The following is a 24396-nucleotide window of genomic DNA, read 5'->3' on the forward strand; positions in this document are numbered from 1 at the left end:
CTCATCTACTTTGCCCTTATCACTTGTCCAATCACATTATGGAAATCCTTACTTGTCTTCTTATTTCTCCCAGTGCCATTACTAATCCTGCAGTAAATATTATTCTTATATTATTGGTTAAAGAAGAGGAATCACCACCTCATGGTCTCATTAAATTAAAACCATGCTCATCCCAGCAAAGCAGTTTTCCTTGCCATGGAGTCATGGCCAGATGGGAAAAACTCTTTTGTCAAGCAAATTTCAAACAATCTCCTTTCTGTTTAAGTCTCTTCCACCACCAAAAACCCAGGCCAGGTCTGGCGACACAGGTTTTTATCCACAGCATGGAACATGCACTGCTGGCAGCAGCAATATAAACTACCCACTGCCCTGCTGAAGTGCTTCGTTTGGAAGGAACTGAAAGGCAGTAGAACCATTTCTGTGGCCATTCACTTTTTAGGTTCCCTCTGTGCTATCAGCAAAAGTCTGAGGTGCAACTATAGCTTCTGGACAGAAAACTACCACTTTTTTTTTTTTCCTCAGAGAGGCAAACCTGCCAACAGACTGCATTAATCACAAGCTGTGCCACAGGCAACTCTTCTGAAGGTGTGTAAAGCCTGCACAGCAGAGGCCAGCAGCCCAAGTGAGCATGTGGGGTGATCGGTACAGAGCTGGGAACTGCAGCTCCTTGAGGAGTGTGTCCCAGCTCCCAAGCACACTGAACATCCTGGAGAGGTAGAAGCTCTGCCTAGCAGATTAGCCATCTGCTAGACATCAATAAGGTGATTGGAATTATTCAATAAGGTGACTGGAATTATTTTGCCTCTGTGAAAAGAAGCCTTCCCCAGAGCCTTCTGGGAAATCTTTCATGCAGTCATGACAAGACCTTGTTTGTCACAGCACTCTTGAGAGACTGCAGACTTTGCTATGGCAATGGAAACCAAGAGCCATGGCAAGAATAAACACCATAGCTCCAAAGTCTCTTCAAAACAAGGAACAGAAATTGTATAGCCTCGATGGAACATACCTCCCTTTTCACCGTAGGTTGTTACACAAGCTACACTGGATTGTTGTTGTCTTTTTCACTTTTCATTTACTTGTTATTTAAAGAGCAATACTTCAGACTGGTTTTGTCCTTTTTTGCTGTAGATACACAACACTTCATAATGTGAAGCACAGTAGTAAAAAATGATAGATCAAGATGAAGAAAGCACAGCAGAAAGTCTGGGGTGGCAGACACCATTATCACCAAGCTATAGCTCACAATGATCCCCTTCACTATTTGCCCATGCACTGTGGTATGAGAGCTGTGATAACGTCTGAGGAGTGGTGAGCCACTGCAAATCAAAATGATTTTTTACAGATACACCAAATGGTGTCACATCCTTTGCAAGCTTTGCATCCAAAGACTTTAATTTCTATACTGCTGACTAACCACAGCAGTTTGGAAATCAGCAACACCAGGCAGGAAATCCAGCTCTGAGGCTAATCTCAGTTCTATGGAACCATTATGCTGGCACTTGACATCACAAACTGAGAGCATGACACTTCAGAAATTCTTATTGTACTACAAATTCTCTTGCTCATTCAGTGGGCAGACTAAGAGCTCCGATTTTAAATCAGTGCTTAAAATAAAGCTCAGTTCACATGAGATCAGTAAGACAACTGTGCACTGATCACAGGAAATATCCTCTTTCCCACCTTTTAAAAATCAGTTACGTCAGAAACAATAGTACTAAAAAATTAAGCATCCCAACTCTACTGTTTGGTGAAACTGTTCAGCAGCAGTGTTGTAAAAGAACAAGAACAGAGAAGGCCATGTCTTGGAGAACAGCATCTGCACACCTGCAGGTATTATAAAGTTGAGAACAAGGATTGTCACAACTATCCCATCAGCACATCACTCAGTGTGTCTGACTTAACAGTTTACTAAAACTGGCAAAATAACTATCCTGTAAAGTACAATCACTAGAAGAAACCTGGGAAAAACAGACCACTGAACTGTCACACAAACTGAACCACACCTTTACTTGTTCAGCAAAAGAGAGGAATGAAAAAAAAGGTGGGGAGGAGAAAGAAAAATAGGGAAAGCAACAGCTGGAGCAGGACACACACACAAATGGCGGCACAGAAGTGTTCTGCTTCTACTAGACCTCAAGGCACTTCGAAAAGCAGTCAGTCAGTACAGTCTTGCACTGACCCTCTCTCCCCAGACTGTTTGTGTGTGCAGTTGTGAGAGGCGTGCAGCAGGTAAACAGCAGGTAAACAGTAACTGCTTGGCTTCCAGTACTCCCATTATACTTAACAAGTACATAATGAAGTATATACTTAACAAGTATATAAATGCTTATCAAGTGCTCTTTCCTGCTCCACATTTACAGCAAAGAAAACACGTTACCATTCACTTCAGTGGCAAAAGCAGCTGCAGACTGTGAAAACAATGTTTATCTCACAACTCCACTCCTCCTCCAGGACAGCCGTGTTTGCCAATCACAAGAATAGCACTGTTCCTACTTGAGTATATCAGACTCCAGCCCTGCAGAGTTAGATCTGCATGTCTTTATAGGACCTACTCAGCACAAGTATTTTGAAGAAATTTAAATTAAAAGTGAAGTTGTAGGAGACTATGCTTTAAACAAACATTAAAAAAAAACCAAACCATAATCCACACTTCCCCCCTGCCCCCATTTACCTGTTGTTTATAAGGCTCTTATCAAGAAGGAAGAATTTATGTCTGAAATCAGCACTCTCAAACACACCAGCTCTCTTCCTTACATCACTCTTGCCTGCCTCAGCACACTCCAGCCAAAAGCAAAACAAGACAGGAGCGTGGGACTGTTTCCCCAGTGATTCCCTGGTGGGTGCAAGGAAAAGGAAGCTGCTCATTTGGATGCAGAGGGAACAAGGGAGGTGCTTTCCACAGGCAGCAGAGCGAACCGGTGAGTAAGGAGGAACTGAGGCAGGGATTAACTAAGAAAGGAGACTAAGAATGCAAATGACTGAAGGAGAAGAGGGAGAGGAGAGGGGGAAAAAAGGGTAAGGGATGAAAGAAGGTGGCAAATTTGTGGAGAAGATACGATCTACAGTTTTCCAGACAAATAATGCTGGGTAGAAGAGGGAGTAGAGCCTAAACATTTTGGAAGAAGGCCAGAGGCAGGGGTTGAAACTGTGGGGACTGAGTCAGTGGGAAGATCAGGAACAGTGAAAGACTAGGAACAACTAGGGGGGAGGAACAGGTCTGAAGGGTAAATACTAGGATTTCTTTTTCAAAAATGTAGGATTAAAATTAAATGCCTGAGAAGCAGAAAACTGGGACTGAGAGTGAAAATGGAAATGAGGTAAAGAACTTTGGATGGAAAAGGACAGGATTAGGGCAAGGACTATCCGGAAAGAGGGAATAAAAAGGACAAAAAGTGTATATCCACCAGACCACTGCGTCTTTCCAGTGTCTGGCTCAGAATCCATGTTTTCAAGTCTCACTATTCCACAGCTGCCAGCAAACATCTGTGAAATTCACTGACTGTGTCCCATTTCCTCTCCATAAGGATCTACATAGAGGATGACAACCTAGCATTGCTACTAGTTATCCCACACAGACATGGAGCAGAGTTCTGTGCAGAGGATCTAAAAGTTATAAATCTGTTGATATATCACATCTTAATACAAAAATCTTAATTTCAATTGACTTTGCAACCTTTGAAAAGTTCTTTTACCATAGCTGCATATCTGATATACACACAGGCATAATTACTCAGAATTGAAATGTGACCATCTGTAGTGTGAAATGAAACATCTGCTTTATGGCAACGGTACATGACATTTTACAACAGGAAGAGAGGATTATGGCATCTGAGCAGAGCAACGGAGGTAGTTAAGATAGCCATGTGCAATACTGCAAACTGGAACTTGACCAAGGATGTCAGAAGTTACCACTCCCTTGCAGAAGTTGTTGCGCAATCTGTAACAACTAAACGAAATGCAACTCTCATTAGTGTAAAGAAAATCCAGAATAAAGTAAATGGCTTAAATCGTTCCAAAATTATCACCAATTTACAGACAGCTTTTCAAAGTTTTTTTGCCATTCTGCTTATCATTCTACTGACAGCATGACTCTAGAATCATGCCCATGCCTCAGAGACACAAGTTGCCAGTAGAATAACAACTGTGCAGTCATCCTAGCTGCTTAGAGCACTCAGCAGGACCATGCAGCCACATGGTGCTCCAGGGATTTTTATGGCACTCCACCAGATACAGCATCCTGCGCAGACATGTTAATTTTGAAGCTGAGCTCTAAATCTGCCACTGAATAGTGACAGGTATCCTCAGAGCAATGTATATCCCTTCTGGCAAAAGTGTTCTGGCAGCCCCAAAAGGAAATACAAAGCAAATTACAGAGGCAACAAAACAGTACTATAAAGCCACTTACTCCAGGCAGGCTATACTGGCTCATTGCATTTAAAGGGATACTGCCCAATACAGGGTTTTCAAGTTCATTTTGAAAAGGTATTTTTGAGATGAGCAGAAACTTGATGTAAGTTTAAAATGTATCAACCATTTCTAAATAAATGTGAACATTGTCTCTGACTGTTGGAAGCCTCCGAGTCACCATATAAATAAAATCAGCCTGTTACAGAAGATCAAAAATTACCACTGTGGGATGACTGTCCGAGTTCAAAGAAATGGAAAAGGCAAACATGCAAAAGATTAGCAATAATTTCAATTTTCAGTTAAGATTTTCTCCAATACAGTACTTTCAGTGACAGTGTCCCTTTAAGTAAATATTATTTTGCTTTTCTTAAAGCCTCTACTAGTGATTTTGATGGGATAGCTGTCTCTAAAGAAGCATTAGGAGAAGCAGGAGGAGGGAGAGGTATAGTGGAAATAGCATTAAACAGGGATAAGGGTCTGTTAAGTGTAATTCAGCATCAACCCTTTTACAGCTCCTACTCTATCCACATATAAGTGTGGGCCAGCCCTGATGGACGTAACTAAGAAGAGGGTCTCAAAGTCTCCCTGCAGAAGATATCCCAGGAAAGGATGGCAGAAGAACTGAACAGTGAATGATGCACAGGGCTAGCAGCAGACTATCACATCAAAATTAGCACAGGGGAACTGGGCAACAAATTAGGTCTACTAAGGAGGAAAATCTTCCATTTTGAAACTTGAACTTAGGTGGATATTCTTAGCTCAAGTGTTTGATCGTCATTAAAAGCCTATTGTGTCAGGACAATCTGGAGTCATTGCCAACAGACAGCTACAGGTAGATACTATGTGGGACAGCCTCCCCATGGAGGAGTAAAAAAGCCCAGACAGTTAAAAGCCTGAGCAAGATTGTTTGAAGGATAAAAAGCAGAACACAATGAAATCAGGGGAAGACTTCTAATGATGTGTCTTGGATCCGGCCTAGAGCGTGTGGATCTATCTTTCACTCTGTGGAGCTGGTCAGTAATGCACTCCCTCAACAAAAACACATCTTAGATCAAGGAACTTTATATTCTGAAAGACAAAGGAAATGAGACCCTCAGATGACAAGGCAACCAAGCAGAGTTTGCCTTCTCTTCGATCTGCTGACAGATGTGTCCATTTTATAAGAATAGATTCAGGACAATTAAACTAGCAAAGGGAATTCTGATTTTCAAGATGGGCAAGTGCTAAACAAATGCTGTTTGAAACCCAAAAGTTATCTGCCTACTAAGGGATTCAGGAAGTAACACTAAGGAAATGCAGTGTCATGGTACAGAGTGATGACCAGACTATAATCAGTAAGTGAAAATAAGAGCTAAACACTAACACGTGTTTAGCACTAAATGGGACATTTAAAAAAAAACAACAACCTAGCAAGAATATTATTAGCTGTGTAATGATGCAAACTGGGATGACTGGAAACTCTAACAGCAGATTCCAGCAAAAAAATGACTGGAAATCTTAACAGTAGATTCTTTCCTAACCAAGACAAAACAAGGAAGAAGAAGTATCTGTCATCTGCAGGTGTTTCCAGAGTCCCTTGAAGAAGCATTTTGGTTTTGTTAGATCATCAACACACTGGCTTTTTTGGAATAAGCAAATGAGCCTCAAGGGCAACAGGGAGGCAATGGCATGCCAAAAACTGCCTTTACAGTGCTGTCAGCTCTTGGGAGCAGGTCAGTTCTGCTGTCCCCTTCACATTAAAATATTTTGCTAAAGAAGTTTTCAGTAGTAGAGCTGAACTTTGCAAAGGAGAGGCAAAAAGCCAGCGTGGCCTTCCACTGCTAGCAGGGAAGGTGCCTGGAGTGAAAACTGTAAGTACTTTTTGAAATAAGCACTGTGGAAAATAGACCTTACACATGGTTTGTGGAGCATGCCAGGATCTCCTCTTCCTGAGCTGGAAAAGGGGTTCTGCTATAGCCAGTCATGTGCAAGGGCTGTTTCTTCTTTGTTGTGAGGCAAGGATGGGAGAAGTAGGTGAAGGGAGGGGTGGGGAGGAGTGTCAGCAGGGTTAGTGTCAGCAGGAGGTTCAGCCATACATACCACCCAGATGCAAGTCGATGAGGTCACTGTAATAAGACTCTCCCCAATAGTCTACAACAAGGAATTGGTGAAGACAGAGTTATTGAATCAGATACCCCCACCCTAGCCCCACACAATCAAAGCAATACATGAGAAAAAGACAGAGACAAAAACAAAGAAAAGGCAAACAAGAAACATGCAGCTATACACCTGGGCACATATATGTATGTATATAAAAATTATATGCGTGTCTTTACGTATACATATATGTATACACAAACACAAATGTATCACAAACATATATACTGAGATGAGGAGAAAATTCCCAGCAGGCAGGCAAGGACTTCCAAAGGGGAAAATAAAAAAATCAAGTCTACAAAGGGACATTTTCACCTATTTCCATCTGCACCAGTACCTGACAGTGATGTCTTTCCTGTTCTTGCTGAGAAAAGCAGAACTAATCTTGTTGCTTTCATGCTGAGCAATATGTCAGAAGGAAACAGTGCAGTTTCTTAGGTCAGCTGCAGGAAAGGTGTAAAGGTTGATTCCTTGGAGGTGACCGAGTGGAAGCGACTGAGTGTGTGTACAGCACATGGGTGGAAGGCACTGACCAAGCACTGACATGAATGGCAAGTGGGTGTCTTCCTGCTAATGCAGTATCTATGCCAGAGAAAAACCTGCACAGAAGTGCGTGGAACAGAGGCACGTACGTCCACAGCTGCTAGAGACGGGTACACCATGAGTCTAGCACCGTGTAATGTTTCTCTGGGGAACAGACAGATGGGAGTACTGAAGCACTGTTTCTCACTGCATATGAGTCACTCGATGTAAAGAGATGGCTCTTAAATTTTTCAGCATTGATCTGACAGTAGGAGACATTTTCCCAGCTCAAAGTTCATGCTAAATGAGGATAAGGGAGCAAAAAGAGGTTCCAGAAATTTCCGATTCAATATGTTTTTAAGTTAATAATTTTAAAAGTAAAAAAACCACACAGGAAATCAAAGCCACCAGCATGTCCAAACAGGTGAATACACCATAATACAAAGTACCGTTAAATTGAGAGCAATCCCATTCAGGGTGTCCCTTGGGACACTGCAGAAAAATGGGGAAATTCTTCACTGACATTATCCTACTGTGTTTTTGCAGGGAAATACCATGATGCAAAATAAAGCAGGGGAGGGAGGAAGGAAATGAAGGATGACAAAAGCTTAGATCACCTGCAGATGACAAACTTGCCACCTGAAATAGAGCTTACATTCCAAGTCATTCATTCTTGCTATGAATGTGACTATCAGAGTCTGAGATTTTCAAAGATATTCACAGAGAACAGATTAAGGCAATTAAGTCATTGTAGGGTGTGAGATTATTTTCTGAATCAGACAGAACAGACTGAACATTCACCTTTTACAAGAATGAAAGATCAAGTGCACCTTGCCTGAGGCTGAGCTATTTTGAAAAGGAAATGGGGACAGACAAGAAAGTGTAATTACTTTATCAAAATTCAAGTTGACAGTGACCTCCAAAATGTTTCCAAGTCTGACTAGTTGAGTAACTAGTATCAACATGTACACATTCAAACTTGACAACTATCAGATAATGAGTGAAATTCCTGGAGTGTTGAGCTTTCTGTACCTATTGCTAGGATCTAAAATTAAGTGTAACCTCTCAGGAAGAGAACAGGGCATAACTGTGAAGCAGTGTAAGTCACTTGGCAAGAATGGATGACACGAAATAGATGGAAAACAGAAGCAAAATAAGTAAACAAATTCTGCCCTCTAGCACTGGTTTTTGTTCTTACCAGTCCAACTGAAAAATGCTTTTTCTAAAAATACAAAGAGGTCCAGAGGTCAGAAATCTGAGGAGTTAAAGCTAGTGGAAGACCTCTACAGAAGCAAAATTGGAAATTCTTCAAGATAGGAAAGATAAGTAAGAGGCAGCAGCTAAAAGATGATAAATGACATCAAGAAGTAGTTCAAATGGTCTCATCTATCTTTTTCTATAATAGAAAAGAATCCTAAGAAATTACAGAATTCTGCTGCTTCTGCTAGGATTTTCAAGTAGTAGAAAACTACCACTAATATGAAAACTCTGTATTTAAATGCCCAAGTCAGTGACTGATTTGTTCTTTCCCTATAGAGAGGAAAGCTGACTAACCCATGCTCTCCTAGAACTGGTTGCTGTCTATGAGAGAGAGACAGCCATGACTTCAATCCTGCATTGTAATCCTTCCCTATTTATGTGGACAGAGCATGTGCACAGAAGGCACACCTGTAACCCTCCCCCATTTTCTTCCTCTTGTACAAGCTTATTAAAAGAGATGGTATTTTTTTCTTTTTATATAAACTGCTGTTCCCTTTTTAAGCTTTTTGTTGCATGGTTTCATTAGGGGAGGGACTGATAAAAGGCAAGAGTGTGACTTCTTTACACAACAGTACCTGCTGAATGCAGTGGTCACTGTTAGGTCAGTGTCTTAGGCAATGCAGATGGCAAGAACATAATACTGTCCTCCTGAAAAATTAATGGTTATTGGGGGCAGAAATTAATTGCAGTTGTAGAATGTGACATTGAAGACTTTAAATAGAAGAAATTCAGTTATTTTATTGCCAACGTACATAACATGTCCATGCAAGAGTGGCTAGAGAGGTGAACTATGGAGTGAATTTATACTCTTGTGAGTTGACACAGGTTAGAACATGCTTCTCCCCTCTCCCAGATGTTTGGTTTTAGTCCTCTGAATAACTGGAAGAGTTGAGACTAGTGAATTCTTTCTGACTGACTTAAACTTCCGTAACCAGAATGTATAATCTGTTGGTAGAAACATGTTGCAAGAGCAAAGCGTACCCTAGGGGCTTCCCAAAGAAAAAATATTCACTTTACAAAGAGTGATGCACAATCTGATCATTCTTCTAGGAAATTCACAAATACACAAGCTCATCTAAGACTGCTGCCATTTTGGGAGAACTGGGAGTGAGAGACTAGTTATCCAAGGGTTTAATTCTGCAGTCTTCCATACAAAAGAGCAATTCAACTCTTAACTCTGCCCTCTGAATGTTCTTTAGGCATTCTGCAATGAGAGAATATTCTATCATGAAGAATGTTCTCTCAATTGCTAAGACTTCCCACTTGTGCTGACATGTCTTATTTCAAATGCATTTAAGCAGCTGAGTAACCAAGACAGACTTCTAGATGGAAAGAAAAAGAACAATGAGAGATAAGAGAAGTGGTTATAGTAAGTGCAGTAACTGGCAGGCCAGAGAACAGAGTAGTTCCACACAGAAATACACAGCATGAGGAAGGAGGCACCCCCGCCAAGAAAGGTTTTGCACAAGGTTATTTTTTTGGACCCACAAATGAAAAAGTCAGATTACCAAACCATTGAAGTCCTCAAGATTGTTCTCCACACCTGTAGTACCTATTTGCTTTGGCAACCACTCAGTCCTGCTGCTTTGGCATACCCTTATGAAGCATCAAACATACCTAATCCTGGCTGAGCAGTAATTGGTGGGAAGTCAAAACAGACTTTTCCTCTGGTGAACCTTCACTGCTTAATCAAGTTCCATCTTCACAGGCACAGCGGTAGCTCTTCAATGCAGCAACAAGCTAAAACATTTTCCAAACACCCATTCCACTTCTACCATTTCTGATCTCTGACCCTTGCAATCAGGTACATAACCCTGGGCCTGCCGGGTATACGCACACTGTATTTGCCTGTTGGATATCTGACTCCTTGCAATTGAAGATGCTTTTTTCCGAATCTTTGTACTGCTATCAGCATTATCTGAACGAAGTACTCCTCCACTCATATGCCTGCCAGATCAAATGATACTCGTTTAATTTCAAGTACATATATCATTTAACAGCTTCACATGGATACCTTTCGGTACACATGTGCATTTCTGTTCTGCACAATTCTGTCGGAAGGAGCCAGTGTGCTGGGCTGTGCAGTGAGGAAGATGTTCTGTGATGGTCCCTTGTAAGGACACTACCTTGATAATCCAACACAACAGAGAAAGCACACACAATTTCACAGTTACTTCCTTAACATACAAAGTGGGTTTTCTTAATGTAACAGCTTTATGTGAATTGCAGCTAGGAAATCCCTGCAATTTTCTAGCTGTAATATCCAGTAATATGCAGAAACAGTCAGACAGCCATTATTAATAGTTGAAGAATTTCCTCATAAGCCTCAGGCAAAGACAAGCAAACTAAGTCTCTGCCGATAGGGAAGTCCCAGAATCAGAAGAAATACAGGAAAAACAAGGCTTCAAAAAGAAAGTAGAAAAGGGAGAATGGATTCACATTGGACTTTATCTCTAGGCTATAAAGGTCCAATTGCCTTTAAAATCCAAGCAGCTATGGACTACTGCACAAGCACTTGAAAAGAAAACATGAAAAAGCAAACCAAGTTCTGATGGATACCTGCTTCTCCCCGAAGGGCCTTCTCCACAGCAACTCCTCTCTCCTCAAGTTGCCTCTGCTTCTCTTCCACTTGTTCAAGCTGCCGCTGGATGATCTGTTCAGAAAAGAATGGAGCAGAGCCTCAGCAACAGCAATTCTCCTGCTCTGTCTGCAGCACTCATCCAGCACTATGTGACTTCAGTCAAATTGGTCTTTTCAAAAACAGGTGGTTGTATTCAAAACTACACTGCTTTAAAAGCTAACTGCTTCAAAAGCTAGCATCATGGTCCCCCCAGTAACAACATCCTATCCCTTAATTTTGAAAACACCTTGATACTGACTTATTTGCTACAACTCCAATGACATTCCTAAACTCTGAAGTGAAAGGTGATGCTATTCAGTCAGCTGAGCCCTTACCTTGAGTTTTAAACAAATTCCATCACCAATAGATGATGCCAGCAGTTTTCCAACAGAGAATCTGTTGGAGAATGAATTAAAGATTCATTTGGTAACGCTTCACGGAGCAGCATAATCTAGCAAAGCAGTGACAGATGCAGTTTCATCAGGTATTATCTGACTACCACTGCTCCATCAGTGCATGATGCTTCACTCCTCTCCAGCTAGAAAGGTATAATGGTCATTATTTTTCCTCACTGTAAAACTCTCATGGCAGGTTTCAGCCATTCTTCCCATCTCTGTGACATTATATCAGCATTAAAATAAGGAGTAGGAGCAGGGACACTCATGTAGAAATAAAGAAAAGTTCTGTCTCTGGATCTTCTTCTGGCACACTCAGAGAAATGTCAAGATCATGGTGCTTTCACATACAGTTAACTGTCTGCCACTACAAGAAGACTGTGACACTACCTGAGCTCTATGTAACCTCTTTAGCTCCTCTTGCTTGGCTTGTCTACGGGCAGCTTTCTGTACTCGCCGGGTCAGCTTGGCATTCAGTTCCTCTTCTGTGTAGGCTCTCTGAAGGAAGGAAAACCAGAGGCAGATTTTATATGCATGGTCAGAGGTACTGGGGGAGGGATGACCATTTTCTCTTCCAAAATCTCAGAAGGGAGGTGTTCTGTCTTTACCATGGCTGTGTCAAAAGTCAAGTTTCTGTAGGCAAAGGTGTTCACAGTGCAGTGAGCAACAATTTCAGGGGCAAATCAGGAGTGAAAAAGCATATAAGCCAACTGCAAAGCTGTGATTTCACATAATATCCCACCTCTGACTTCCACTGCTAGTGGAAGTTCAAATCAATTTTCAAATCAACTCAATTTCTCAACAGATTTAGCCAAATGGATTTAATTAAATAAATGAGTGCCATATAGAGGGGTCACCTTGATCTCATTTTAAAAGAGGGTAAAGGCATGTCTATGTGAACAGTTACAGCAGTATAAGCTAAGAAATTATTTTAGACTAGGGAAGCTGGACCAGTATTCCTCTCTCCCTATTTCATTCTGGAGCAAGAACATTCGCAGTTGGAAGTTATACTGGCAAAACTGGAAAAAAACTACCTGTGTAAATTTGTGCAACTTTTCTATGAATCAAGAAGGCAAAAAGACATTTGAAAGCCGAATGACATTCTGGTGCGAGATGGGAAATCCCATCTCAAGAGCAACCGCACAAAATTGGCTGTTGTAAAACAGACCAAAGAATCCCTAAAGTAAAATTAGAATATTACAACACCAGAAGCCATCCGAAAGAAGAAAGGCTATGTCTATAGCCTTATATTTATATTTATGCCTTCTATTTATAGAAATAGAAAGGTATTTCCTCCTCCTCTTTTTTCCTCAGCGAAACTAGTTTAAAAATAAGTCTTTTTAAACATTACTGAAATGGGGTTTAATATCTTCTCAGTTGGTTGCATTGTAGTCTAGGAAGGCTTCCTCTCACAGACTTTTAAGAGTGTCAAAGAAACTTCACAACTGCATTAAGTGTACAGTGAAGAAAAGAGCTCTCTTCCCACATACATGTATGTGAGCTTTAAGCACATGTAAGCTGTGGAGAGATGTCTTCTACTTCTGGGAAGAGATCTTCTCCATGGACAATCAACTTTAAGGACAAAATGTTAAGGCAGACTACCCTGAAATTTGCTTTAGTTACAGTACTGCCACATTGGTCAGTCTATCTCTGGTTCACTGTTCTTAGTGAATAGAGTTTAAAGTAGGACTACAGCTCTGTTAAAAACCCCTCAGATAGGTGGTTAGCCACCACCATCGTTAAACCTCCAAAAGGTTAACGCTTTATTCTCTCTTTTTTCAAATACACAAAATACACAGTGATACCCAAATCAGAAGGTAAAGTGACAGAGGCTGTGACTTTCCTATTGCATGTAATACTGTTGTGACTGTGAAGACAGGACAACAAGAATTTCAGAAAGCAACAATATTCCTGAAACAGAAATGCAACTTCTGTCTTGATTTTAGCTGGATACAGGATTTCCCTAAGATTCCAATGAACTCAATGATTTTGAAGGATGCTGATCGAAGTGTGGTAATTCACTTGAACTCATAGTCTAAGTATTAAAAAAAGAATGTGCATACATATTCAACTGCCTTAAAACCTAATTTGTTCTGAAGCTCCAAGATCATCCACATCATTCTGTACAGTGGTGCGCTGACAGTGGCATGCATTCTAACCAGACAGAGCTTAATTTGGAGCCTAATGCATTCTGGTAGACAACCTCTACAAAGAATTTGCTGCCCATGTCTGCTAACATCTCACGCATGCACAGTCAATGATCGTGATGTTAGTGCACATGTGATGGGTAGCTATGGATTCAGTGGGTTAATATAGGGACATGCAATGCAACAATGGCCAACTAGTGGGAATGGAGACACTACCTTTGACGAATATGATCTCTTGAATGCCAAGGCGTGTGGTACATAGATCGACTTTAAAGGGGGAATGGTAAAGGGAAACAAAAATAAACGTACAAAATGAAGCAAAATCAGTTCAACATTGAAAACAGATGCACAGTAATAAAACAAAGCTGATTTTGAATGAAACATAAAATTGTGCAAATGCTGAACATGACCCAGACTGATAAAGCACAATGGAACTTCTGTCTGCAAAATCAAGTTTCTAGCACTTTCCTCAAGGCTGTTAGCTTTGGCAGCCTCTCTGAAGATACAGTCAGCTAGAAAATACCTTCTTCTAGAGGAATTATTTGGCTTTTATCTACCCACAGTTTTAATGTCCACTGATCAACTATGTGCACATACAAAATTTTGGCTTTGGATTTGGACTAATGGTTTATACTGGGGCATGTTTGGTCTGAACCAGCTCAGCAAACCATGTATTACTCTGTTACACAACTCTCCAGTTACAATCTCACTTAGAACCTCTTCCAGGAGTTGTGTTTGAATCAGAGTTTTAAATTCTCTCTTCATAGAAACAATCATTTGCATTTGGCTAACATCATTAATCATCCTCACTGCTTTGTGACAGGAGAAACACCAGATGGGCTCAGAGTGAGTTACATGCCCTACAGAAACTGAATCTCCCTGTCTAAAAAGAGAGCCTCTGGAGCTACACTTACGAGAAGGATGAGAAAAGGATGATAAATCAGTAGCTTCTCCATCCAAGGACATTCTACACCACCCTGTAATACCTTAAGTAAACTACTTAGCATTTACGAGAAAGGTAAACTTCCCTTGTATCATGAAGTACAGGGGACATTGTGCCATTCTGGGCAAACAGCCAGCATTTTGCATCTTTACATTCAATTAACTGAAACCACTGACAAATAAAAAGCCATAGAGCAACTTCAGCCTGTATGCAAACCTCAGAAAAAGCAAGCTACCTGCGGCAGTAAAACACATGCCTGGTCACAGTACCACAATTGTACAGGACCACCACCACACACACACACAATGACAAACACCTATAAACACAAGACCCACAGGGCATTTACATTAGGAATTCTTTACAAGATGCTTCTCTTGAAAGACACAACATTAAACAACACTGAATTAATTCACTGCTGATCACAAAGAGCAGGCTAAACAGAGCGCATTTTCTGGGAAGAAAGCTCACTACAGTTACCAAAAAAGCAACACAAGCAGAATTTCAGTTTAGAGAAGAAGGGGTTCACATAAAAGTTATGTGGCACACAGGAAGAAATTCTTATCCATATAAATAGCAGGCAGTTCATAATAGCCCAAATATAACCCTTGCATCCCATCAATACAAACCTGGTTTTGCCAGTCTCAGAGTTCAGTTACGTTTCTTTTGACAGCAAGGCATTCCAGTGTTTGCATGTATGCTTACATCCTTGGACAGGATGCAATAAAACGAGGTAAGTGAAGTTCTCAGATTTGTTTCCTCAAAATAAATCAACTCTTAAAAATATTCTTTAGAAAGTAGGCAGATGCTGAGCAAATAAATTGCTAACGGAACTTCAGCAACAGCAAATGGGAGAAAAAGAGACACCACCATACCCTTAACAGAGCTGGTGAGATACTTCAGGTATTAGGACCTGAGGCATCTACCACTTCTATCCTCTCCAATACAAAAGCCATTTTAAATCAAAGAAGCTCAGCACAGAAAAAAAGTGATTGTCAAGGTATCCTGAAGTCTGAAAACCAGCATGGACCACACTGAAGCCCTGCTGCTTCCTCCTGAAGGAGCTTATAAGGCAGAACATCAACTCTAACTTTTATCTGAACCCCCTGATCGTGTATCTGTCCTCTGGTAGCCACAGGTACCTCATTCTTCTGCATCTCTTGGAAAATGCAGAATTTCTCATGAAATGCCTTGAGTGCATGCAAGGAGGAATGGAAAGGGGAGAGAAGAAAGGGAGTAAAATAAAAACAAAATGATCTTCCTTTCAGAATAGGTCTAGATCAACTACAGAGAGAGATTAGAAGAGGTAAGTAAACACAGCAAATTTGTACTACTTCATTAACTCCTTCCACCACCTTAAGTTCATTAGTTATTCCAGCTCATTCCACTATATATACATAGAAGGAACTCCCTGTATCACTTATATTTGCAGTACTTCCATACCTTTGCCATCTGAGCCAAATATCAACTAGAACCTGCCATTTGAGACTGATTTGTGCACAACTGGTTGACAGGCTTGAGACAGGAGGCACAGATCACTGCACCTGTGACACTACCATCTCAGAGGTTCTCTTCTTCCAGAGTATTTTTTAACATGTGAAGCAGGCACCAGGAAAGGATGGGGGGAACGCATTTTTCATTCATCAGTACCAGAAGAGCCTTTGTGTTCTGTGGAGTCAACAGAATACCTACTTGTTCTTCCAAACCTTGCAAACACTGTCTAGGAGAGCTTAGAAGCTCTCAGGAATGAAAGAAGGGCTCTTCCCTGTTAATAATGACTGAGCAGTATGCCTTTCTTACTTTTGCACTAATACTGCCATCCTGGAATTGAAATGAATAGTTTAAAAGCAACTAACTTTGGCACTTTGGGAAAGTGATTTTCCTGTACTCGGCTCTCTTGAGTTTCACTTAGAGTGAAACTACTTTGGCTAGAAAGCCATTGATACGTCTTACGGTGTGACATTACAGCACTAGCTAGGAAGGTTGGTCGGAAACAATACCAGCTCTCAGAAGAAGCAGAGTTAATACCATACCACACTGGAATGAGAACACCAGGCCAAGATCAACTGTGTATTTCAGCTTAACAGTTGTTATCTACACACACAGACAAGTGGAAATAATCAGTAATGGACTCTATGATCTTAAAGGTCTTTTCCAATCTAAATGATCCCAAGTCCTCAAAGAAAGCAGGGTCAAAATGGAAGAAAGAGCTGATGGCTCATCTTTTCTCCAAAAAGAGAAGGTACCAATTGAGACGGTACACATTCTCTTCTCGCAGGAAAAATAAGAAAACCTGCATGAGCTGAAGAACTGCAGCCTATAGCTTACCTCTTAGCTGATGATCTGTCTTGATTATGCTCTTGATGTATGCAAAAAAACATTCCTATCTTTAGTTTGCTTGGAATTCTATCACTTCAAGCTCTCAAAGAGGCTGGTAAGCAACATCCTAAAATCAACCCTTACCAAAAGTGAGAACTGTCTCATAAATATCTTTTTGCCATAACACTAGAGCCAGTGAAATTCATTCCACTGACAATAAATGTGTGTTTTCTGCAGATCATGGGCATGCTTACAACAGGGACAAAATAAACTATTCTGATTGCAGTATTTGTTGTAAAATAATGTCACAGTGAGGCAACAGATCCTTCTTATAACAACAGCAGGGAGTAGCTTGCAATTGTGAAACCAAGTGAAACCAACTTATTGTAGGCAGAACAGTCAGCCAACTTAGAGAAAAGCCTGTTCCATGGAAAAAACAGTAAAACCAACAAAATTAATCATCCAAGTTTCTGATGTAGTTCTTTAAGCCTCTGATCTGCACAATGCCAGATCCATCTCAAATGTGTTTCCCATCTGCCTACCTCTCGTTTGGATTTCTGGGAGGAGCGTTCCAGAACATCGTCACTGGAGAGGTCGGAGTCCTCTGAGAAACTCAGGTGTTGACGGAGCTGCAAATCTGAGAAGCCAGGAATGAAAAAGGGAAGTTAGAGAACTGGTGACCATTCTTTCTGTAAACATTTCAGAACTCAGCTGCAAGTTGTCTGACTGAGCTTGAGAAATACTCAGTCCTTTTATGGCAGTCTCAGTTGCTCTGCCTGTGACTGCAGAGCTATCAGAGAAGCACTGATCCACAAAATGATCAATATTAGTGAGAAGCTTTAAGAAAACATCACTTTCTGCAAATGCTGTTAAAAATAATGGTCATGATTCTCTCTTTGTACTGTACCAGTGCTCTTACAATATACAGAGTACTTGGATGACAGCAGCTGGCACCATTTTGCCTATTTCTACAGGGCCACAGAAATGTAACATGCTCACTTTTGATCGCATTTATGGCTAACTTATTCACTGTATCACAAGTTGCCATTAAACATCTCCATCTGCACCTGAGAGATTTACACGAGGTCACAGAATCCCCACTTGAGAGATCAGCAGCCAGTTGCCAGATCACTGAGAACACAGCACTAACTGCATCTCTGCAGTCTTCAGCATCCATGGAGCCAGGTTGAAAGAAAGAACAGACCACCCAAAGAAAAGATGCTGAATAGATTTAAAATAGAGATGAAATGTCACAAACAACTGATTACAACAAACAGCGTTTACTTCTCAAACCAGTCTAAGGCAGAAAACAGATATGCCTTGTATATATCAAGAGTGAAGCTTTTATTTAAGGATCTATTTTTTTTCAGTAGCCTATCAACTACTTTTGTCAACAAGCAAACATGCAATTCTAGTCGCTAGCACTTTTCCTGATTTGCCCATTTGCCGCTGGGAAGCAATGTCATTCAGCACAGCAGCTTAACGACAAAGTAAGCCAAATGTACTGTCAAGCATACCTAGCTGTAGGAAAAGTACACAGTGTGGAGGCATAGATCTATTATACCTGCAGCTATAATCAGCGGAGAAGCTTTGTGCTTGCCAGAATCCACAGTGGCACTACTTGAGGGAGTACTTGGGCAGGATTTGTCATCAGTCTTTTTCTTCTTGTCTTTCTTATACCCAGAGAAAACAGACTTCCACAACGACCTAGGCTTTGCTGCTTCGTCTGTCCCACCGCTAGATTTGTCAGAAAGCCTGCTGTCATTTTTGGACTTCTTCTCCTTTTTGTTCTTACGAGGGGAGAAAAGAGAAGTTCTTTTTTTACTCTTCCCACTGGAGCCCTCTGAAGAGGTGACAGACCCTTCAGGTCCAGCCATATCAGCAGCAGGAGTGGAGAACTTCTCACTAGCACCATCATGCTTTCGTGTTGATCCCTCTGCTATTTTCAAAGCCAGATGCTTTGGAGAGTCATAAAACAACTCTTTGGTCTTCAAGGGCATAGAAGATGCCTTTCTTGCCCTTGTGGTCCCAGCAGCAGCAGCTGCAGCCATCTCCATATCTTTCATCTTACACAACTGTTTAGCCATGGCATCCCGCAGTGCTTGGCTCTTGACAGACTTCTCTCTGGCTCTCATTCTTTCTTCAGCAAGCTCCTTGGCCTCCACAGAAATCTCAGGCAACACTCGCTTCTTCTGGTTAACCCCTCCTTCCATTGAGGGTGGGCCACCATTTTCTTTGACCAAAGGCAAAAGGCGTGGTTTCTCTGGCCTTGGCCTACTGGTAGGAGGTGTAAAGAACTTCTCATGAAGGCTCGAGTCCTCCGTCCTGTCATCATAAGTGTCTTCTACATCATCAGCAAACGGAATCTCATCCACACTCTCTGCAAAAGACTTCCGCACATCCTCTTTTTTGGCCTGGATTGGCTCTTTGGCAGCAGAGGTCGGCTCATGGCGTGGGGGAACAGGAGGTGTTGATGCTGGTGTTGGAGGTGACCTGGCTTCAACCTCGTTCTGCCAGACTGCTTGATGCCTCTTTCTACGCAAAGTGGCTGGTTCTTCACCCTGAGGAGGCGGTGGTGGCGGACTTGATGGAGGAGTAAGCATAGTAGAGTCAGAAGTGTTGAAGCTCTGGCTAGCCATAGTTCTCATGTTAGATGAGCTCTCCTGAAGGCCAAGTCCAGAACTGCTGGATACATCTCTTACTTCACTGGAACTCCTTAGCTCTTTTTCTGATGGAGACTTTGGAGTCAGAAGAGAAATCTGCTCATTTTCTAACTTGGACAATCCCTGTCTTCTTGGGGCAGGCTGGGGTTTTACAAGATGGATCCTTTCATCCCCTGAAATCTTCTGGCTATTAAAAGTCTTCAGAGGAGTTGTCTCAAGGGCAGATACATTAAAGTTCGTCTCTGAGCGTTTGTTTCTGTCTACTGGGGTGAGCCCTAAGCTCCTCCGGATTTCAGCACTCTTCATCCAGAACTCTTCTACAAGGTTACTCCGTTTCAGGGCTTCTTCTGCAGTAGTAGGGCTCCCCAGTTTTTCCACCTCACTATCCTGGCCCCTGAAAACTAGTTTGGCTAAAGGAGTAGACGTTAAGGCTGGGACAGGTTGGAAGCATACTGGAGGCGCAACTGGGGATGGAATGGATGTTTCAGCAGAAGGCAAAGGCTGGGAACAGATAGGCATTTGAGCAGATGTTGCAGATGAAGCCAGTGTTGGTGATGCTGGCTGGGACTCTGCCATCGATGTAGATGCAATGGCTTCTGGTGATGCAACTGGCTGGGATAACACTGGTGACGGTGGTACCAGAGGGCTCCTAACTTTCCTGTCTTTGGGAATTTCATCCTTTGGTCCTTCAAGAAGGAAAGGCTCAGGAAAGAAGCGTGCCTCTGGAGATTTTATTGCATGGGACACTTCAGCCAGGGGATCTTTTACATCCTACAAAAAATGAAACCCAGAAATGTAGTCAGTGGGCACATCAGAATACTGGGTTTTCTTTTGTTTATTTGTTTTTGTTTTTTTTTTTTCTCTTCCCCTCTTTTAACAAAGTTAGCAATAGGTAAACCATCCAAGTATCAAAATATGAAACCCCCCACACATAGAATCTCATGTGCAGACCTGGAACATCACTTAGGATTTCTCATCAGGTATCATTCTTTTTGCTGCCCTGATGTATAAACTGTCCTCTGTAGATGTCAACAAGCGAAATTTAATTTTTAGATTACAAACAGTAACCTGAACTCCAGGATTCTGTTTCTGTCTTTTCCTGCTCTCTCTCTGAATCTCCAACTCTGTGTATTGTGGTAGTGCCTCAACTCAGACAGATATGATGCAAGTCTCTCTGGCTCTCATCAATATAGCACTTTCTGCTGGCTAGCATCTGCTGTAATGTTTTCTTAAAGCAGGGGGGTGCTTTCTCTGGTAAGAGTAAATTAAGATATAATTCCCTTGCCCCATAATGGTCTGATAAGTCTTGGTTTTCGTCTCCTATATCTAGATTACCATATTACTCAGTAGCACAATTCACTGACTCCTCTTACTGAGTTCTGATATTATTCTTTCCAATGGTATCATTTCTACCAGCTTGCTTTTGAGCGTAGACAGTTTGGTGTACGGGACACATGAGCACTAGAGCATAAACCTACCTATCTGTGTACTTATATGACGCATATTAAACACCCAGGTCTTGAGTACAGCATTTAGGCACTGTCCTGATATAAAAAATAACTATGTCTAATAGAATCATTAGATAGTGCTGAATAAAGAAAACAAAAAATCCAACCTCTTAATTTTAACAGAAAGTGAATGTTGTCAGTGATTGCTGTCAGTAAACCAGGTTTATCCCATAATGTGTCCATTGTAAAAGTAAACTGGTTTATGACAAAACTCTCTAGGATAAAGTCTAATCCTTCAGTAATTCCTTAAAAACAAACTCCTGGGAGGGAAAAAATTGAACATTTTAAGGGTCGTGTACTTCCTGATCTGAAACACCAGTAGCTGGAAACACATTTGCATGTGGACTCCAGGGCTGACAACATGACATGTCTCACATCCCTAAGCTGAACTATGTTGTTACTCTGGAAGAAATACGCATTGCTTTAACTACTACTAAGTAATACAAATATAATATTGAATTGCAACTATACAGAATCTGCTTTTAGTACAGAAAAGATAGCCAAACAAGGACAAACTGGAAACACCTTGCTTATGGCTGTCCTTGTTCATCTTACCTATCTCTTGTTAAGTGCACAATGAAATGAAAATATCCTGCAGAATTCTTTCTAGGGCTTTGTGATGGGAGCTTGCGTGACTGTGACAGAGCCTCTACACACTGAAGATAGTACATTATTATTTTTTTAAGTCTACATGAAGTCAGATTTCAAGTTGATCAACACAAATTACAGAGACAGGAAAGGAGGAAAGCACACTCCTGTTAGCCCTCATTAGTTTATCCAGCAAACGCTTCTACTGAACTACAGATGGTAAGCAGAAAACTCCACAGATTCTCTTTCTTACCTCTGCTTGTTTTGCTTTGGGACTTTCAACTGGAGACAGAGGAAGAACAGTGTCACTAGGTGACTGGATAGGGATGGATGGCTTGCATGGATCTAGGGAAAGCAAAAATGTTTCCAAACACACATGAGACCGCTAATATTATTTTCTTTTTTAGTGTTACACACAGCAAGCAGTGACAAATTTCTCAGCTCTTTATAAACTCTAGATTGGACATCTGGAACATAGACAAAAAAATTAAACATCAAAAATGGCACAAGCTTTTGAACGTGACTTCAATCAGGAAAAGCAATTGGATGCTTTCTCACACTTTAGGAAGCTGCAGTTAATGGATTCAGAACATTCTTCTCAAAATGTTAATGTAAGCACATGCCTTGCCGCTCAGAGTAGAAGATAGTGCAAATACAAGAGACTGTGTTCTCTTAAATCTAATAAATGTATAGACTACCTTAAATGCAACCAGAATCATTCAAACATTGATGGAAAAGCTATTACCTTCTGTCACACTGTAAGAAGCACCTTCTGCTTCTTCTTCATCTTCTTCATCTTCAGAGACTTTTAGTTCTGGCTCTTTCGTGCCACCTTGATGTAAGCGAAACTCTGCTTCTGCATCAGATGGGATGTCATCTGATCAGGGGTGGAAAAAGGGAGAAAAAACCCAAGAAATATTGGATACCAGTGCATCAGGACCTCTCTTTATTATCCGAAAGTCTTTCATAATCCTTTCCTCCTGTTCACATGTTGCTAATCACTTTCAGAACCTGAAACATTTCAATCCTTTTTTTGTGTGCTAATTAGAGTCATTTAAGCAGTAAATGATGGATTATTAGTATAAATAACTAAATTAGTAATTGAAGTCATACATTAATGGCTTTCTGGCAAATTTTCCATGTTTCCTGGCATAAGCAGATCATTTTACGCTAGCAAGGGAAGACTTTCTGCATAACATTGTGGGCTTTTCACAAATTTACTTCTGTTTCTGTTATTCAGCAGGATTAGTACTGAATATGGATACTAAGCAAGCCTTCTAGTTAGCAGATGGTGAGAGGACACGAGAAATTTGTTCTAAAACACACAGCATTGAGGTTCTTCTGTTTCTTTTTGTCCTTCACTCCTGGCTCCCTCTTGACTATTTGAAACAACACCCCTACATCACTGAAAATAAGATCAGGTTTAACAAAAGATCATACAAAGTATGATCACAAATACCCTCATACAAAGTATTTTCTGCCAATAAAATTCTGTTCACACAACAGGTTTAAATAATGCACACTGGCACCCTACCGTCATCCAGCTCTGCACCCGTGTCTCCCTCTTCACCTGCCTGCCCTTCTGTGTCCGCAGGCTCTGTGCCCAGCTCATCCTCCACATCCTCCTCACATGGAGCTAGAATGCATTCAAATATTGAGGAAAAAAGGAGAAAAAAAGACACTATACAGTGAAAGGCTCTACATTGAACTGCACCAACACTTTATAGTGGAGATATTCATTAACTGCTGCCAAAACAAGAAATCCTGAAATGTGTCACCTTGAAAGACATCTACGGTGAAATGATACTTCCAGACTCCAACAAATCAAGGAATGCCCTACCCTGGGGAGCCTCCAAGGCATTTGCACTTAAAGCAGCCAGGGCTTTTCTGAGCAACAAGCCTTGTGCAAAATCAAACAAGAAGGAGACTGGGAGGACATCAAACCAAAATGAAGCTTACTGTTCTTCCAGGAAGATTATTATTTTCTTTACCACAGCAGAACAGTTGCCATCACTTTATAGCATACGTGTATTGGGTGAAAACTGGAATCTCACAATGTACCACAACTGTTCATCTTAAAATTGAAACAGGCTTTTGAGGGTGTAAGTCAGAGATAGAGTCTACCTCTGTGACAGATCATTATTACATTTGGAAACGTTTAACTCTGTGCAGGGCCCGAGACACTTGTTATGCTGTACAAGTAACTAGGATGTAAGTTCAGACATTTAAAGTGAATAAAAAGATATATTCAAAACTTCCAGTTACAGATCAGAATTTGATTTGCTGGGTCAAAATAAAGAAAAGATTCTTGAGCTTATAACTCTGAAAAGGGCATCTGACATTACTACTTGTGACAGGATTCAATCACAAGAGGAGAGAGAAGACTGTGGGGGCTGAATTTCATTATTAAATAATACTTTTTAAAAAACATTAACCTTATGACACCTTGTCCCATCTCATGCTATGCATGATTTTGCTTAACTTTCGTTTGTTAAGCAGTTTCATAAAACAATTTAAACAAACAAAAAACTGAGCACTTCCAGGGGTTGGTAATTTTTGCATAGCAGAGTCAGTCAACTACATTTTTAGATTGTGCAGTGAGTTAGCATCAATTTGTGTTCAACAACATGCAGACATTTAACTCTGCTGTATATCCTATTGCAAATGCATACACAGTCAGCGTGTATTATTAGGCACGACGTTTGCTAACTATGCACATAGGATATGGTCCTGTAACGATGATAACAGACAGATTTATAACCTTCTTTGTTGCACCTATATGAGTAAACCAAGCAGTGCAAATCTCTAGACCTGAATGCATACAGTGTCATGCTATCATCTTTAGGAGGACTCCTGGCATGGCTCCCAGCAGTTGGCTCCCGTGGTAGGGT

At 41.0% G+C, this 24396-nt stretch overlaps 1 protein-coding gene across 22 annotated transcripts in view; it reads right to left on the reverse strand.

The window, feature by feature from the left end:
• Positions 1–24396, reverse strand: part of MICAL3 (microtubule associated monooxygenase, calponin and LIM domain containing 3) — a 186433-nt gene that overhangs the window by 11624 nt on the left and 150413 nt on the right. For 15 of the 22 annotated variants that reach the window (XM_062616641.1, XM_062616637.1, XM_062616643.1 and 12 more), the window contains 9 exons: positions 23040–23141; positions 22251–22382; positions 21759–21850; positions 18311–20180; positions 17289–17383; positions 13704–13754; positions 11731–11838; positions 10885–10978; positions 6487–6537 (listed from right to left, as the gene is read on the reverse strand). In XM_062616641.1, the coding sequence (XP_062472625.1) occupies positions 6487–6537; positions 10885–10978; positions 11731–11838; positions 13704–13754; positions 17289–17383; positions 18311–20180; positions 21759–21850; positions 22251–22382; positions 23040–23141 (2595 nt within the window). Of the gene's footprint in view, positions 1–6486; positions 6538–10884; positions 10979–11730; positions 11839–13703; positions 13755–17288; positions 17384–18310; positions 20181–21758; positions 21851–22250; positions 22383–23039; positions 23142–24396 lie in introns of those variants that run through there. The other 7 variants (XM_062616638.1, XM_062616645.1, XM_062616639.1 and 4 more) reach the window with 4 other exon arrangements.

Source organism: Pezoporus occidentalis, unplaced genomic scaffold (assembly GCF_034315485.1).
Source record: "Pezoporus occidentalis ecotype Australia unplaced genomic scaffold, CSIRO_AGI_Poc_V1 ctg19, whole genome shotgun sequence".
NCBI lineage: Eukaryota > Metazoa > Chordata > Aves > Psittaciformes > Psittacidae > Pezoporus > Pezoporus occidentalis.